Source organism: Tachysurus fulvidraco, chromosome 15 (assembly GCF_022655615.1).
Source record: "Tachysurus fulvidraco isolate hzauxx_2018 chromosome 15, HZAU_PFXX_2.0, whole genome shotgun sequence".
NCBI lineage: Eukaryota > Metazoa > Chordata > Actinopteri > Siluriformes > Bagridae > Tachysurus > Tachysurus fulvidraco.
The window spans coordinates 6,556,262-6,575,616 of NC_062532.1; the positions used below are offsets into that span (position 1 = coordinate 6,556,262).

Below are 19,355 nucleotides of genomic sequence, written 5' to 3' on the forward strand. Positions count from 1 at the left end.
ACCCAGTCATCTCAACACCAAATGCAAATATCTTCATCCTAAAACTCCATCGTTTCTACTTCACCCATTACACTTTTTTGACTGATGGTATCAGTTACTTCACATCTACAATCTAAGAACAACAAGGAGGTGTTTTTGTTCACATCACACAGTCAGTAATCTCATCACTACAAAATACATACAGTGTATACACTTAAGTGGCACTTATTTATTGTATATTCTCTCTTTTTTTTTTTAAAGAAGAGTGTATGAAGGCACGATAAATTAAAAACAACACACAGAATAAAGCAATTAGAAATACACCACATTCATGATCCTTTAATAACAAAAATACATAAACACCAGACAGAACGTCAGCGTCTGAATTAAAGCGTCTGTATGGATGGTCCATCTGCTCGTGCGTATGTACTGTACACCTCTGTGTATACACACATTTATAGTAAATGTACACATGTACACAAGTTATAAATATTATAACATCAACCCGAAACCAACACACACTCCCTTCTCTCTCACACTCTCTCTCTCTCTCTCTCTCTCTCTCTCTCTCTCTCTCTCTCTCTCTCTCTCTCTCTCTTTCTTTCTGTCCCAGATTTCATAATCAGCACTTCATTGAATTGAAAAAAGATTGCGTCTATTCATAGTTACAATAAATTAAATTTTACAATTTGGGAATTTCTCGGTTTCTTGTTCGAAAACTGCATGGCAGACTGTATCTCTTAAACATGTGTGTGTGTTTGTGTGTGCGTGCGTGTGTGTGTGTGTGTAAAAATAAGTAGAGAAGCGTTCAGATGTTAATCTAACACAGGAAGCGAGCTGAGAAACCACAGAAGCAAAATAAGTGACCTTGCTACTGCTGCTGCTGCACACAGACACACACACACGCACACACACACACGCACATACATACACATTCAGGCCTACACATCCTCTACATGCTCTCACTCTCAGTCGACTCAGAGTCATCGTCTCCATCCCATCAGGTAACAATCTTCTCACTGTAAACGTGTTAGAAAACTAAAATAACATAAAAATAAATTGTAAAATAACCTGCTGTCACTGTGTCTATTGGAATCATTTTGTTGTGCCTCGTGATTTGGATTTTTGGCTTAAAAAGCTGTGACTTTGTGTTAACAGCTGTTCCCTTGTTCTGTAGCATCGGTGTGTCTTTTTCAGCTTCTCTTCTCTCTTTCTCTTTCTCTTTTACTGCTACTGCTTTTAGTCTTTTTAGTGCAACTAGTGTGCTACAGTTAGTGCAGTATGTGTAGTCTATAGCTAAAATCTATAGCTGTTAACTTTTTAGTGCTGGTTTATTGTTATTGGTATTTTTTGTTGCATTAGTGTGGATTTTAAATGGAAACCATTTGGTGCTTAAGCCCAAAGTTTGGTATACGTAGTAGACAGTATAATTCCTAGTGTTGAATAAATCCCCATTGAAGACATTCAGATTTCTGGTTCTACTGTATATAAACATTGCATGTTGACTGTTGACTTTTGTGTCATAATATGAGCTGTTTTGTACTTTTTTGTCCTTAGACCCACCATTGGTAAGACCAAGTAGATCAGGACAAGTGGAAACAGAGTCAAGACCAGGTCTTAAAGGACTTGAGGTCAAGTTGTCGAGTCAAAACCGAGTTGAGATAGAGACTGAAATCCTTTTTTAGCCTTCCCTAGAGTTAAGTTAACTTAAGCTAACGGATTGTTTGCTCTTGATCGAGTCATATTTGCATATTTGCAATGAGGAATAAAATCACATAGTAAAATCGCGTGTATCGTAACTGCTATATTTATAAGTACAAATAATATTACAGAATAGAGCTTGTGTGTTGCTTGTCCCAGTTTAACACAAGGTCCATCAACTGGTTTGCTTTATTTGTGCCAGTGATAATAATGTTGTCTAGAAGAAGGAATTATTTCAAATTCCGAAAAAAAAAACCTCCAAGTACAAACAAAATAATTCAAAATCAATGGAGAACATAGCTTCGAGATCGGACTCATGTCCGTGTGACTTCTTATTCTTCCCTCTTTAGTGCCATTATACGGCCAATAAAGTCACTGTTGAGTGATATTTATTATTTATCATTATATTAGTGTCGCTTTGCTTGAACTTAGTGTCACTGGTGCATCCTTTAAGAAATATTAACGATGCTATACTGGTATGTACTTTTAAAAATGATTCTTAATCAAACCGTTTAATCGTTTGTTTTAATGAAAACAATTTACATTTCAGTTCTCTTTTCTCATGGATTTATTAAACACTTTGTTAGACATGTTCAAAATTGAGGAAGTAAACACGCATAGTGGAAACAGTTACTGGGTTGTTTTTTTTAATATATATCTAAAGCAGAATTTGTCTTGTGGAATTGCAGATATTTCAGAATAAATCATATGATTTTGTTGCATTTATTTCTTACATTAGATATAAATGAGTGTTTTTGTGGGAAATCCCCACACCTTTACGTAAAGGAGCCGTGGGAGGTGTAAGACATTTAGCACCTGCTTATTTCCTACTGTAGTTTATGTTAACTATACTGTAGGTGTCATATCAAAGTCAGCTGGTAAAAAGCTGGTAAAACCTATTTATCTTTAAATTAAATTATCTTTAGAGAGTTATCTTTATCATTGACATAGTTTTAAACATTCAATTTGTGGCTTTGTTTCTAGGTTGTAAATATGTTGCATCATCTCCTGATTTTTTTTGTGGCACCCCTGAAAGATCCAGAGTGCTGATGTTAACTATTATCTGATTAAATTTATTTCATTTTAATGAACACAGACATTATCTATTTACCTTGAGAGAAAGGAAAGAAGCACCGCAAGTCCATTTAAGAGCACACGCAACTAGCCGCTATAAGGCAAAGTCGATTACAAAACCCAAAAATCACCTACACAACTGTCAATCGTTCCAGATTCACATATCAGTTGGCTCATTGCCGATTTTAAAGGGATATAAAGGTATATTTTGTGTGATAGATCATTTTAGCTCACTTCAAGCAGCATTTGTACACAAAACACAGGTCTGGTAAAAAAATAAATATATATGTATATATAATCATAGTAAACTTTACCTGACATTGTGGGAGTGGAGATCGTGTAGAAAGGAGTACAAGTGTAGGTACATCAGCAAAAACAACACAATTTTTGATTTTTAATTAGTTTTAATGTATGTATTTCTTGTATCTTTTGGGATGGTGGGTTGAGTTTAGTTGCTAGAGGTTGCAAAGGAACAAGGTGCAGAAAAAGTGCTTTCAAGCTCTTGGGGATTAGTTTTGGAGCAATGCAGTAATATGGGAAATGACATTTGAACAAATGTTTTAAACTCATGGTATCTTAAGTATGTAACCTAGTGAACCAGCATTAATGTATTCAATGTTAGAGATTTAAGCACTTATGTACGTCGCTCTGGATAAGGGCGTCTGCCAATGCTGTAAATGTAAATGTAAATGTAAAACATCCCCTAATGCACATACTGAATAACTGGCATAATCTGGGTCAGGTGTTAAACTGAGAACCGGTTGACGTCCATCGAGATACTTCACACAAATAAGAAGAGAATCTTGTGTTGCTGCTTAACAACTTCATGGGTCTTTTTTCAATGATGACCTCAGATTATTGTCTGTGTGGAGTTTTGCAGGTTCACAGCAATTTATCTATTGATTCTTGGTTTCACCTACTAAAAACATGCTACTGGCTTGAACTCTGTAAAGGTGCCATAGGGCCTGGAACCAGCATGACCCTGACAAGAATAAAGCATTTAATGAAGAAATTTAAGTATTGGAGCCTTTAAATTTGCGGTGTAACACATACACAAACAAATAAACAAGCACCAAAGGGGGTGGAACCCAATTGTTTTGCATGTTCTTCTTAGACTTATTCTTTTTCTTCCATAAAAAGTATTGTGCAGACCAACATGGTCAGATGCAACATGCTATGCTGATACTCAACCAATTGAGCATTACTCCATAATTGAGTAATGGGATGTGGTAGCTCAGGGGCTAAGGTGTTGGGCTACTGATCGGAAGGTCATGGGTTCACAACCCTCAGTTGTAAGTCACTCTGGATAAGGGTGTCTGCTAAATGCCATACAGGAAATGTATACCACAGGGTTCATACTTTTTTCCTATTTCCCTTTAGCCATATGTGAAAGATGATCCTAATTGCCCAAATTATGAGGTTATGGTCCATGGAATATCTTCTTGGCCCATGATTTTTTTGAGCCAAACCTGTTTTCCTCACATTCCTAAGGTTCTCGAAAAAAAAGGAATTCATAAGCCATATAGCTTTGTGAATTGATACTGAACAACCAATAACTATCAACAACATGTTGACATATCAATCAATGCTAGCAGGATGGAGCTTTATTTACTCATACTGTTAAAACACATGATGATTAGTATATATAAAGGTGAAGGTGAAACATCATACATAGTTGTTAATAACTATAAGTCCATTCAAGTTGAAATTTGATATTCCATGTCATTGTTTTCATCTATAAGTGGATTTTTGGTGATGACATGATTATTTAAAAAAACATGGCTGCCGTTGTCAGATTTTAGCAGGAATTTGACAGGGTTACTATGGAGATATTGTCATAACAACTTGAAAAGTAGGTCCAGTTTGTAACTTACTAGTAAATCGTAAATTTCTGATCAATCGATTCACGTCAATCAATCGATTAGGACATGCTTATTAATTGAGGTGAAGTTTATGAAGTTTTGTGTTAAAGGTGAAGTTTCTCTGGAGCTGTAAGTACAATTCATCTTAAATTTGGTGGACCTCCTTGTGATAAAATGTATATAGAGTTTTAATGATACAGATGATATTTACCTGCAACAGCTTTCAGCAGGCATTTCACATGGTTAACTGTGAGCTACAATCAAAATACTTCATAAGCAGTTTCATCAGCTGTGTTTTCTAGATGTTTGCAGGACAATGGGGGCAATATTTGTGACGACTTGCTTTGACTTCATAGCTAGTTGTAGCTATATTTTCTTTTCCCTTTTTTAATATTTGTTGTAGCATCACTACAAATTCCGTCTTTAGTAATGCTTGAAATAGAAGGGAAAATATCTTAAAAATACACAATTTAGGATCCCAGAAGTGACCATACTCCAAATTATTTTGAATAAATGATCATTTGTGACTAAATGACAATCTCTGACTAAATGACAATTTGTAATTTAATGATAATCTCTGACTAAATGACAATTTGTGACTAGATGACAATGTGTGACTAGATGATCATTTCTGACTAAGTGACAATTTGTGACTAAATGACAATGTGTGACAAGATTATCATTTCTGACTAAGTGACAATTTGTGACTAGATGACAATTTGTGACTAAATGATAATCTCTGACTAAAAGACAATGTGTGACTAGATGATCATTTCTGACTAAGTGACAATTTGTGACTAAATGACAATGTGTGACAAGATTATCATTTCTGACTAAGTGACAATTTGTGACTAGATGACAATTTGTGACTAAATGATAATCTCTGACTAAAAGACGATATGTGACTAAATGACAATTTGTGACAATGATAATTTGTAATTGAATGACAATTTGTGACAAAATGACAATTTGTGACTAGATGATAATTTGTAATTGAATGATAATTTATGACTAAATTACAATTTGTGACTAGATAACAATTTGTGACTAAATGACAATTTGTGACAATGATAACTTGTAATTGAATGACAATTTGTGACAAAATGACAATTTGCGACTAAATGACAATTTGTGACTAAATGACAATTTCTGACTAGATGATAATTTCTGACTAGACCTGTTTTGGTCTATAGAGTTTTAGGTTGATGCTAAGTTTCTTTAGCCTAGTCAACCAGTCTTAATGTGTTAACCAAAAGAGACCTAAAAGCACTTTTGTATGCCACTCTGGAAAAGGGAGTCTGTCAAAAAATGTCAATGTAAATATGATTAAATTACAATTTGTGACTAAATAAAAATTTGTTTATGACATTTCTGACTGAATGAGACACAAAATCCTGTTTTAACCAATAAATCAAGTGATGTAAGCAGTGCTAAAATGAAAAAAAAAAAATCTGAAATGAAATCTACCAAAATATTTTTATACACAGAACACGTGTTGTCTTTCAGTGTGTATAACTTTGAACCAAAAATACTTTGTCATTTTAACAGGCTGTAAAAATCTGAGATGATCCAGTTCCTACACAGGAAACGTACAGTGGTCTCTCCTATACATCTAATATGAGTTAAAAGTATCTTGACCAGTGTGTATTTCTAGCACCATTCTAATTCATATCAATAAGGCAACTTGTGGTAAGCGGTCTGCTACACAGAGATCTGTTCTTACCACACCCAGAGTTTCAGATCAAGATCTGTCTTTCAAACCAAATGGCATGGCAAGAACTGAAACCAAATTGTTAAATGCTGTTTCTGCATTTAAATTTTCACTCTTGGCTAGACATCGTTTTGGATTCTTATTCTCATAATCCTTTTAGCATCATAAATGTATTAATGATCATACTCATTTTAAATTTGTTCCTATATTGTAATTCACATGAAGTGACTAAATACTAGAATAAATAGACTCCATGTTATACCTGGTCACTTTTTATTTGACTGTTAACAGCAACAGTTACAGAAAGAAAATGATTTATACTGTAATTACACTCTCCGGTATCACCCAAATGAGGATGAGTTCCCTTTTGATTCTGCTTCCTCTCAAGGTTTTATCCTCATATCAACTCACCACTTTCACCTCTGGCTTACTCATTATGGATAAACTGATAAATTTTTAATGCATATCCTGATTTAAGAGATTTGTATAAAGCTAACATTATGACAATAGTCATTGTTAAATGTCCTATTCAAATAAAACCAGTTGAATTGAGTTAAATACCGGTAGAAAAACAAGACAAATGGTCGGTAGATGTAGCATGATATGGGGACATCTGGCTTTTGAGTGGGAACCGAAAAAGAGTAAACTGTGGGGAAAATAACGGGAGAGGCTTTTAATCTTGAATCTTTGAATCGTCACCAAATCTGAATATATGTCAATAGTTTGTGCACCTGGATAACTGTAACTTAGGAAAAAAAACACATGCTATGTATGTTGTCTAGACTAGACTAGACCTTATGTACTGACACGCCGACACTTCAGGTTGAGCCTTAGATACTTAGCCCGAACATCACCCACAAATGCCCACAATGAGACATTGCTATCGGTAGATATAAGATGAGATAAGAGAAGTCTTTTTTCGTCCCACAGTGGGGAAATTTTCACAGTTTTTAAGTCACCTTGCCTTGATATTGTAGGATATATTATAGAAAGACTCATAAAAGATAACATAAAAAATAACTGAGAATATAAAAAATACACAAACTATAGAATGTATATAAATATGCAATGATAAAAGTAATAATAACAATTTTTAATCTGTTATAAAAAAAAAAAATAACTAAAAAAAAAAGATTATCAATACACAATTTCCAAAAGGCATAGGGGTTTATATAGGAGAGCGTAAGTATATCCAGAGAGAGAGAGAGAGAGCGAGAGAGAGAGAGTTGGATTATATCATCCTCTCACAAGGATGAAGTCGCAGACAACCACACTGAAGTGAAACACAAAAATTACAGCTAGAGCTAATATGTAAATCAGAAACACAGGATGAAAAGCAGACAGGAAAAGCTTTCATCTCATCTGTGTGTAAGAGTATGACAAAATCTAAAACAGCTTCAGTGGAACTTATTATTGATTGTACAATTTGCTGGAAGGAAGGATGAACACTGTTCTTCTGAAATGATGATGATGATGATGATGATGATGATGATGATGATGATATTGATGATGATGATGATGATGATGATGATGATGATGATGATGATGATGATGATGATGATGATGAGGATGATGATGGCAGTGATGTTATACTCGTTTATGAGTGACAATTACTCATTTAATAAAAAAGTTTTACAAGTTTTGTAAAAACATTTTACACGTTTATTAAAGTGTGTCTGTGCGTTTTGTTTTTCAGTACAACGTTGCATTTTCTTGAAGCAGAAAAGAGTCCCTCAATGGACGACATTAAACTATAAAGGTATCACATATGCATTGTACAGCTCACATACACAAGGAGAAGCTATTATGCCTATAAACTGATATCTGTTTGGTAATTTCCTGTTCAGAAAAATCACAAAGACCAGATAGAATGTTTGCATTTCCCTGTAAGAACTATTAGGAACTAAATATTAGAGGTATTTAATCCTTACCAGTTAAAATAACACTCATTTGACATTTAATATTTTTTTTATTCATCATTTATTTTTATATCACTTTATATCATATGACTAATCATTATTGTTTTACACTTTCATATAGTAGATGTGAGGCGCGTAGTAACTTTCTCTTTAAAATACACAGACAAAAATTCAAATTTAAATTCCAACTGCCAGTTAATGATGTCATAATGGTTTCTGCAGCAACCGACCAATCAGCAGCTTCACTGAACAGCTGACTTCTTGTCAGAAACATGAATGCTTAAGCATATACTCACTTTGTCTTTTATTTGATTCGTTTTTGCGTCAATCGAAAATGGGTTACTGAAACCTAATCCATGTCACTGTGTGTGTGTGTGTGTGTGTGTGTGTGTGTGTGTGTGTGTGTGTGTGTGTGTGTGTGTGTGTGTGTGTGTGTGTGTGTGTGTGTGTGTGTGTGTGTGTGTGTGTGTGCTTGACATGCAGAGTGCACATTGCAATGAGTCTCCCTTGAACATGGTGAGTTGAATTGTCTCTCTCCTTGCCTTTGTCCAATTCTCTCTCTCTCTCTCTCTCTCTCTCTCTCTCTCTCTCTCTCTCTCTCTCTCTCTCTCTCTCTCTCTCTCTCTCTCTCTAGTTAACCATTCTGTTTCCCACATATAAATGAAAATATATACAACAATATAAATGTTCACCAATCAGGATCGTTGGAACAGAGGAGGCGGGATAAAACAAAGATCTGTTCATAGTGACAACTCAGATGAATCAGACTACCATGTGCCAGAGGAACCTGTTATACATTTTCCCAGACCGAGACAATCACCTTCAGAGAGTGCAGGTAATGTTCCTCTGTGGATGTGTCCGATAACACACACTCTCCACTGCATAGGGTGTATAAACACCATCACAAATGCCAAACCCACACTTTCAGATATGTCTGGATCCTGTATAGTGATCATAACTACTGAATAAATTATAAGAATTGTTTTTTTTTTTTTTTTAAAAAAGACATTTAAAAGATGAATTTATGAGCACGTGTTAGAATGACGCCATCTAGTGTCTGAATCGTGTTATTGCCATGTAAAATAAAACCTTTTGTGCTGTCTTTAAATCATGTTTTCTTCCTTTCATCACTACAACGATGAGTCATTAGTCACAAACAATTAGGAAACAAATTTGTTTAAAGTGTCTGATTCGGGATACATCCATATGGGACAGACGAAGGTGAGGCTATTTGAAAAGACAAATAAAATGCTGTTTGAGTTTTTATATAAAAAGTTGTTGTGTATATAGAAAATATATCAACAAGCAATAGAAACCCTAGAGACGGTTGTGTAAAAAATTCAAGGAGGTCAACAATTTCTCGGGGAATAAACAAGTCAGTCCAATAATCAAGTCAGACTCGACAGTGGCAAACTAAATGATAATAATAATAATTTAAAAATTAACATTCCCTGAAACTAAAGTAGGAAGAATGAATTATTACCAGGATCCAGGTTCTTGGTAACATATCTCTTTTACAGATGTATGTTGGCTTCATTTTACAGGAAGTGGTTGACTCGATGATGAGTACAAGTCAATAAATAGACATTACGGTTGTAGTCAGTGGTAGACTTTATACAGTGACGACACAAGTATAAATATATCACAATACAACTGCTAAAACAGAGTGTAGAGCGTATAGCATTCAGTAAACAGCAGTCGGCATGGGTAAAGCTATACAGCATTCAAGCAGCATAGAAATCGCATCCAACCCCAGCAGAGTCAGAAAAGACAGCACGTGCACACTCCAACAGAAACGGGTGGCTAGCTAGCCGAGTGAGCTAATCTAGCTAGCTACATGTTTTAAAGTTTCTTTTTGTTGATGTTATATAGTAATATGTATAAGTACACATGTACAAACACTCAGGATAATGTGCAAGAGACATTTAGTTGCCAGACGTGTGAACTGACACGTCTGGCAACTAAATGTCTCTTGCACATTATCCTGAGTGTAATGTATTATTCATTCATTCATTCATTCATTCATTTTCAAATGTATTTTTCAAAGATGTAGAACATTTTCAGATTTGTAGCCTTTATTTTTAGACGTTGCTATAATTTCTCAAGTAGTTCTCTTTTTTTTCACCAGAAGACTTGCTAATTGAGTCATTTCCACAGATAAACACATTATTTTCACTTATTTGTTTGTTTGCTTAAAAGTGATAAAATAAAATAAAAAATAACTGTTATAAATGAAGTTTTATCGTTACCATGTACATAACAACTGTTGGAGCCTGTTCCAGCATGTTCTGGGCCATGGTAGGCAGAAAGTCCTCTGTCGTTCTCTTTACCATACGCCACACTTGTGGTCCCGTAACCAAATGTTGACACATCTGGTCTGGTCGTCTGTGTAGAATGCGGTGTGAACAGTGTGAAAACTCCTGGTTCACAAACTAGTGTTAATTGTGTTGTAGGCATCTGTCCTGTGAGGGAACCGCATCCTTTTCTCAGCAAAGCCAAAGACTTCAGGGTGAGTACAGTGTGTGTGTGTGTGTGTGTGTGTGTGTGTGTGTGTGTGTGTGTGTGTGTGTGTGTGTGTGTGTGTGTGTGTGTGTGTAAATAGAGATAGAGCTAAATGAGTATAATAATGTGCACCACTAAAAGCTAAATTGTGTGTGTTTGTGTTGTGTGTAGACCATTATAGACACTCCTCCACGACTGCCAAAGCGGCCCCCAGGTAATCAGCACAGCTGCGGTCATTACTGTAGACGTTACTGTGGAAATGCATGAAAAATAACATGTTCATAGAACTGACCTCCTTTCACACAGGAAGCGCAGCACCAATTGTCAACCGTGACCTAAAGCCAGGGAGACAGGGGAAGGTCACTTCAGGTCTCTCTCTCTCTCTCTCTCTCTCTCTCTCTCTCTCTCTCTCTCTCTCTCTCTCTCTTTCTCTCCCCACATACACTGTATATAAAAAGCACAATATATATATAAAAACATATTAAAAATGAATCAATTAATAAGTATGACTAATTATTACTTTTTATAACCTTTGCAGAGCGAAGATCGAAGACTTTAGGCTCAAATGAAACGGTAAACAACATTTCTTTTTAAAAACATTTATTATGCATATGACTTCTTACTTATTCTTACTTATTTAAAACTAAATTTATTTTTTCCAGACTACAAAAATCCCACAGAGGTAATGACTACGATGTTGGATATTACATTCAAGCTGCCAAGAGTAAAACTATATATCAAATTAAATAAAATAAATAAACTATATATCAAATAAACTATATATCAAATTCACAGAGGATTCATATAAAGGCACACACACACACACACACACACACACACACACACACACACATGTTTGTCTTACTATCCTTGTGAGGACCTCCCATTAACATAATTAACACACCTAAACAAAAACAATCATTTTTAGCTTTTCTTTTCTTTTCTTTTTTAAATAAAAGTGGTCATTTGTCATGACCAGTCAAATGTCCCCACAAAACTGTCGGATACTGGGGACATTTGGTGGCTCTTCACCAAGAGATACACACATGTCCACAACTACTACTACAGCACACTTACTTTGCGGACGTAAGTGAATACACACAGACACATAAGGCAGCTTCACATTTAGCAAATACATTTAAGATTTAGGCCAGAATACCACAATTACCACAACTACCCTGTAGTGTAATTCTGTATAAAAGTGAGTATATATACATATAAGTTTCAGCTGTACTGTCCACAATAACATATGCGAGCTGTGAGCTATATACAGTGTGTGTTTCCATTCTAGGCCAGTGAGATCACTTCCACGTGACTGTTTTGATCACAGTGACAATGCTCCTCCGTCCAGATCTCCACCCTGTGCGCCAGTGCGCACACCACACATAAACACACGCACTGCCGCAGAGTGAGTACACACACACACAAACTCATTTACAGACTAATACACACTTTACTTAGCCTTCATGCATACATAACACGTGCATACACACACTGTAAATTAGGCTAAATAAGTCACACAGTTAAACATGTAGGACACAAATAAATACACACACACTCACACACACACACACTCATTAATAGATACACTTTATGTACACTGTAAGCAAACACACATATTAAGTCCACACTAGCACACAAGCAAACATATCTACATCTTCAATGTTCATTTAGCCTGACAAACAAACACACATACAATCTGGTACACGCATGTACAGTATAAACACAAACACACACACACACACATACCAGAAACACAAACAATTAATAATTCACTGAACCCCACACATTCTAAACACATAGTAACAGTCATGTTGTGTTTATTGTTAAGCAGTGGTGCGAGTCTTTCAGAGAGCGAGAGCGTAAGCGTGAGTCACCTTTGTCACTTTCACCCATCTATAAATATTCAGTTCTGTTCAGTGTATAATAAAGTGTTTTATGTCTCACAGCCTAGTAACAGCAGATTAACAGGTGAGTCCTGATTCACTTTTCACTCTTCTTCATTTGTCAGCCTTTTTATTAACCCTGCCCCCTTCACAGGTATCCGAAGTGGCTCCAGTCACCGACACTCGCTGGATCTGGAGACACATGAACAGGAGAGAAGGTACTAATAAGTGTGATCCTGATTCACCTAGACATGAATGTTGTATGAAATGATACACATAATCGGTGTAATTTAAGTTGCACTATGGTACACCAACACAAGCTGTTTTAATACCGCTCTTATGCAATCTTACACACACTCTCACCTATCTATAGTGCAGCGTATTTGTATTTAACGATGTATCTAACACTCTGTCTCTCCCCCAAAGATATTTGACAAAAGGGAACCCTGGAATAGGTGAGTGTGTTTGGACTACACTCTGGAGGAGTATCTGTGGTGTGTTGTTTTGTTTTGTCTGTTCATCGTGCCGTGTTGTCGTTGTTTATAGATTCAAGCAGACAGATGCACCATGAGTGGCCGCAAGTTAAAGCAGACACGGAGCAGGCCAGCTACACAGGACACAGCAAACCAGTAGAGGTAACACACACATAGCACACAGTTTCATGCAGCTCTGCAAAGATGATTGCTCTCACTAATAAAGTGCACAGTAAAAGTCATTGTAAGTGCACTAGATCCCTCACAGAAATGTGTGAAATATTGCACACCATGGATTGAATACAGCGTGTGTTTTTTTTATTTTCATAAGAAATGATACAGTGTTTCTGATTCAGGTATCTGCTGAGCAGGAATGGTATGTAGGAAGCTTTAGTAGAGTGGAAGCAGAACATGCACTTCATCTGGTCAACCAGGTAAGCCCTCAACCCACACACACCCACACACACTTATAGTACTGCATTACTACTGCTGTGGGATGTTTAAAAAAAATAGATCTCTATATTAGATAGCAGATGAATGATGATTGATCTTCCATTTGACCAGTAGAGTGTTTACCCACCGCGCTGGGGTGGGTGTACTGGCTTATTGACATTATTTATTAACCTGCAACCCAGACACATAGAAAGAATCAACCGTGAAGCGAGCTTATCCAAGCGGTGCTCAAAAACAAAAGAAAACAAAAGAAAAGAAACAAAATGTTTGCCAAAGCTTACAACATCCCTGAACGTGGAGGATATAATTAAGGATTTTGCTGAAGCCAAAACCAGAAAGGTTTAATTCAGCTAAAAAAACTAGCTTTTTGAATATGCAAGACAAAAAGAACAGCCTTGCTTATAATACCAAAAAAAGACCTTTACTATCTTACACCTGAAAGGATTCTGTATCAATTTTATTAAGCCAGTGGACATTTTTTTAATTTTCTTAAAACAACTATTTTTGTCTTATACCTAACAATTTTGAGTGCTGTTACTCAGTTCAAAGTAAAATATATTTGGTTTATATTTGTCTCGCTTATTTCCATATACTCAATATAACGCAAAGGTTAAATCTTAGGCAATGTACGGGGTGTGTGGGCCCCAGGTCCTGACTTTGCTTGGGGCCCCCAAAATGGTAAACACGCCCCTGCATTTGACCACCATAATGGATCTTTACTTATATTTCTGTACAGAAGTAACTTAAATCTTTGTTCAAAAAGGTGACACAAGCAAACTTGTATCAGCGCACATCATCACTAGAGTATACATCACAGCTAGTTTTATTAGTGTCGCTACTCGATCCGTACAGCAATAGAATCGGTTCCGCATATGTGCGAAATGATGTTACTTCCTGTCATCGCCGACGGCAGTTTTAGATATTAACGCTATCCTTACCATTTGCAACTATTATTTGTCTGCCTTTCAACAATTATTCAACAATATATTCAACAATATTGTTCGTTTAATGTCTGTTTTGTGTGCAAGTTTTCTTACTCTCGCAAGTTTTTATGGTATTGTTGTCCTAAGCAATCACTAAAATAATATATAAAATGTTTATGGTTATATGTGACACAAAATAAAACTGCCCTCAAAAGGGTCATGTGTGATGAATTCCCTGAGGCAAAGGATTACTTTATGTTTATTTTTCAATGTCAAGAGGACATGGAAACATTTTTGTCCTACTGCATTGATGAAAAAGGCTTGAAGTTCAATGCCATGTTCCGTGAGTGAGTGAGTGAATGAGTGAATGAGTGAGGAAACAAATTCATTTATGAATAAATCAGTTGAATAAATCAGTATTGTCCTGTGTTTTTGTAAATGTAAACACACACATCTGTATTTCCCAAATTATGTGTAACATCGGTAAACTATAGTTTAATTTTACTACATTTTCTCAAACATTTTATTTTGCGTCACATATTAACCTTAAAAATTTTATATATTATTTTAGTGGTTGTTTAGGACAACAATACCATAAAAACAATTTAGAGTAAGCAAACTTGCACACAAAACAGACATTAAAGGAGCAATATTATTAATTGTTGAAAGGCAGACAATTAATAGTTAAAAATAATAAGACTTGCTAATAAAGTGCTATGACAATGGTAAGGATCGCGTTAATATCCGAAACTGCTTTCGGTGATGACAGGAAATGACGTCATTTCGCACATGCTCGGAACCGATCGTGTTGCTGTACGGATCGAGTAGCGACAATTAGCATTGAAACTATAACGGTGCAAAAATCGTCTAACTTAATTTTTAATTCTTTTAATAACAGTTTTCTTTTTAAGAGCATACAAGAAGCACATTTCTTCATATTCCATTGCATCCTGTGCTCTTTGTTGACAGGAGGGAGCTTTTCTAGTGCGTGACTGCTCCAAGAACACTAAACAGTTGCCCTACGTCCTGGCCATATTTTATGACAACCGAGTCTTTAATGTGCAGATTCGTTTTTGTATGGAGACCAACAAGTACACACTTGGAACCAGAATCAAGACTGATGATGTAAGTAACACTGTGGTGGAAGGTTTCCTAATCATGCACACCATGGCATTATGTGTAGAGCGTGTTTGTTTACTTAGCTGCATCCTAAACCACCATGCTTGCACCAGGGGATTTTATTCACTGATCATGTTGAATTACGATAACGTTACTCAGTTTTAACACATGTACACATTTCAATTCCGTTTGAGGTCGATCCTGTCATGTCATATTGCGATGTAAGTGCTTCTCTTGTCTTCCAGGCTTTTGACTCAGTGGCGGAGATCATCAAGTTCCACTCCATATTTCCCATCTTGCTCATCGATGGACGAAACCCGTCAGCTGTGTCCGCTCACAACAGACAGTGTGTCCTCATGTATCCCGTCACATTAGAGGACATGAGGCGACTGCTGAGCTAAACAATAGATGACAAAACATAATGCCATCCTGAGGAACAAATATGCTCCCTCTGTATGAAATACAATAAAAAAACCAAACACACTCACCTGCACACAAAATATAAATATTATAAAATTATATAATACAGTATAATGTAGTGAAAGTTAAGCAAAGAGTGAAAGGTTTCTAGAGAAACAAGCAGTGCTTCTAGTATGAAATACTTTTCTTTTCTAATTATATAAAAGTTTTAGAACTTTATAATCATGACTTGTATGTACAGTAAGCAATATTGATTAGAAAGGATGATTAAGAGACACTGATGATTAGTTTGCTGCTCTCATTTTTATAAGAAAACGTTCCTGTCAGAGTTTCAAGGGCGAGGACTCATTTCATGAGTCTATAGAACAAAACATTCCACGGTAAAAATGATCTGAAAGACATGTTTTGTATATTAAGGCTGTGCCGAGGTTAGAAAATGAAGGACAAAAGCAGAAGGAGAACTTTGAGGAAAAAGAGAACTGTGTAATCAGTCAAAAAAATAGGCAACTTTTCAAAAGGAAGTGGATCCATCGGTGCACACTTAAGACACTCACTGAGGAGGAGGAGGATGACTCAAAGATCATAACAAGTTTAACAGTTTAATTGATACTAGTGGTTGTCGAGTATCAAAATCAACACCCCTTTCATAACTCCTGAACTTCACCAAGTTTCATGATGTGTTTTTGGACAAATGAACATGTCTGGTAAGAAAGTAGACTATTTACAAGGATAAATATATACACTGTAGTAGATATACATCTTCCAAGCAGCAGAATATTTATGGTTAAGTCCTGCTAGCCTCAGCTTCAGATTTAGCCACAGATAGAACTGAAAATACAATGATAAGCCAAATATAAAACAAAAACTACCGAAGCCCTTCTAAAATGACATTCAAACGTTCTACCTGGTGGAGTAGACCAAGATACTTCTACATTAATAACACTGAGAGGTGAATAAAATTAATAATCTTGTTACAATGGCATCTGTCAATGGGTGGAATATATTAGGCAGCAAGTGAACAGTCATTGCCTGAAGTTATTGTGTCGGAAGCAGGAAAAATAGGTAGGAAATAGTGTAGGAAACTGAGTCACTTTGAAAAATGGGTCTGACAAATGGGTCAGAGCATCTTTAAAACAGCAGGTCTTCTGGGGTGTTCCCTGTATGCAGTGTATAGTATATACCGGAACTTGTCCAAGGTAGGGCAACCAGTGTACAAGTAACTGGGTCAGAAAGATATCAGTATACACTGTCCACCACACCAAACTTAAAGGATCTGCTGCTACTGCCTTGGTAACAGATACCACACCATACCCACCCTTCAAAGTCCACGCCTTGATGGGTCAGAGTGATTTTGGTGTCACAAGGGGGAGCTAAAAAATCAGGCAGGTCTTTTAATGTTAGGGATAATCAATGTAAAACCGTGCATGACTTTTGTTGTTTTCTATCCAGACCAAGACATCAAAGTACCCGAGTGCTGAAATTTTGGCAACAGGTTTTGTGTTTATAAAAAAAAAGCACTTTTAAAAAGCCATAATACCATATTGTTCTACGCATGTGATCGTTTTGTACAATTTTATACATTCACACACCGAACAATAGAACATTTTTACTTTTTTCAGTAATAGCCTCAGACATTTGTCGTCATGTCTACAAAAAGCAGGTATTTTTCAATGTGGTTAGTAAAGTACGTGCTCGGTTTTCACAATTTCAAGTCAGAATCTTTATGGAGTTTGTGTACAATTTGTGGAATATAAAAGCATACACTGTATATACATTTTCACAGAAATGTGGTGTTTTCTTGGTAATTTCCATAATTTAAATCATGGTTTTATATTAGTTTACAAAACATTTATAAAACTGCTACATGGTTTCTGGTGTATTTTTCAATAAAACAGTGTTTTACAGTGTTAAGTTGTATCTTTTTAACTTCATATTTATATGATAACATAATGGAAATAGGAAAATAACAAAATGAGAGATTATAGATTTCATCTGTTTTCAAATCTTATACATTTTCTTTGAATGAATTAGGATAAAAACGTGCTGTTTTTCACAAAAAAAATCATGTACTGTAATTGTCTTAACATGGAAGTCAGTTGTTTTACTGCCCTTCTGCATTTGGGCTTTGGTCACACCGATCTTTTCTTTTCTTGCCATATATAACATCTATGTCGTAAGCGACTGACCCTCTTGCACAACAAAGATCTGCGATGAACAATTATATTGTATTTTGTCAGGTTCATCTGTATTAATGCATCATCTCCAACAAACAATTCTGCTTCTTTACTGTCCATTGCTTGTTCATCCAGAGCTACTGAAAAATTTGAACCTGCATACAAAAATATCTACAAAAGATTATCTTAAGTTATGAATCTAGCTGCCTCACCTGATGGATTATCAGATAATCAGATAACCACTTACTTTGTGTAGATGTTGGCCCAAACACTCCAACCTTGGTCTGTTCGTTTGAGTTGCTTCATTCTGTGACTGCTTGGTAAAGGTCGAGGTTAAAGCTTTCTGACACAAGGAGGTCTTCAAGAAAGAATCGCTGTTTTTTTTTTTGTCTTCGATTTAGCATTTTATTCCTTGCAGCTGAATTTGTGACTTTAAAGGCAGGGTCTCCAATTTTTGAAAGCCGACATGTCGACATTTGAAATCGACAAAACAAACACAACCCTAAGCTAAATGGGTCCCACCCCTGTATTGATAGCTCCGCCCACACATACATACGTAACCCAGGCAACTAATAGAAAGAAATGTGTCCATCATAGCTGAAGGGAAGAACAACACGATTGCTGATAAACAAACAAGCAAAAATGACACACAAGCATAATCATGTAAAGGACAAAGGCATATATTAGTTCTGTGAAACAAAGCAAAACCAACGTTACTCACCTATCGAGAAGGAAAAAAGCGCCTCGGCGTCTTAAGTAAAGTAAGTAAAGTAAGTCAAGTCAATAACTCCAGAGCTAAATGCTGTTACTAGCAAAATGTGGTTGTAGCTGCCTCTCTACATTACTACGATAAAAAGAGGTGTAGTAACAGTGTTTAGCTCAGGAGTTATTGACTCAGGAAACTCCAATCTGTAAATATGTGGCCTTCTTCCTGCTCCTTCAGTTCTCTCCAGCGGTGGAAAGCTGATCCTATATCAACACGTTCTACTTCTTGCCTTAATGTAAGCCTTTCTTCGCTTTCTTTCTTTGTTTTTATCCTCCATGTCAATGTTAAAACCACTTTCTGCTAATATCACACATGCGCACTGAACACTCTCTCACAAGCCCCGCCCCTTTCTGCTCATTGGCTACACGTTTGTTTTGATTTTTGTTTTGATTT

General features: G+C 36.0%; 1 protein-coding gene across 2 annotated transcripts; it reads left to right on the forward strand.

Annotated features, from left to right (window-relative positions):
- Positions 1–832: 832 nt before the first annotated feature.
- Positions 833–16,085, forward strand: LOC113659239 (cytokine-dependent hematopoietic cell linker). Of its 2 annotated transcripts, none has more exons than XM_027171914.2 (18): positions 833–983; positions 8,024–8,086; positions 8,730–8,762; positions 8,946–9,081; positions 10,700–10,755; positions 10,920–10,962; positions 11,055–11,117; positions 11,287–11,321; positions 11,411–11,430; positions 12,040–12,156; positions 12,580–12,616; positions 12,698–12,719; positions 12,789–12,852; positions 13,061–13,089; positions 13,181–13,269; positions 13,464–13,541; positions 15,453–15,608; positions 15,848–16,085. In XM_027171914.2, the coding sequence occupies exons 3-18, from the start codon at positions 8,760–8,762 to the stop codon at positions 16,001–16,003; spliced, it is 1,104 nt and encodes a 367-aa protein (XP_027027715.1). In that variant the 5' UTR covers positions 833–983; positions 8,024–8,086; positions 8,730–8,759; the 3' UTR covers positions 16,004–16,085. The 2 variants fall into 2 exon arrangements, with proteins under 2 accessions (XP_027027715.1, XP_027027714.2); XM_027171913.2 differs by having other exon boundaries at positions 12,583–12,616.
- Positions 16,086–19,355: the final 3,270 nt, after the last annotated feature.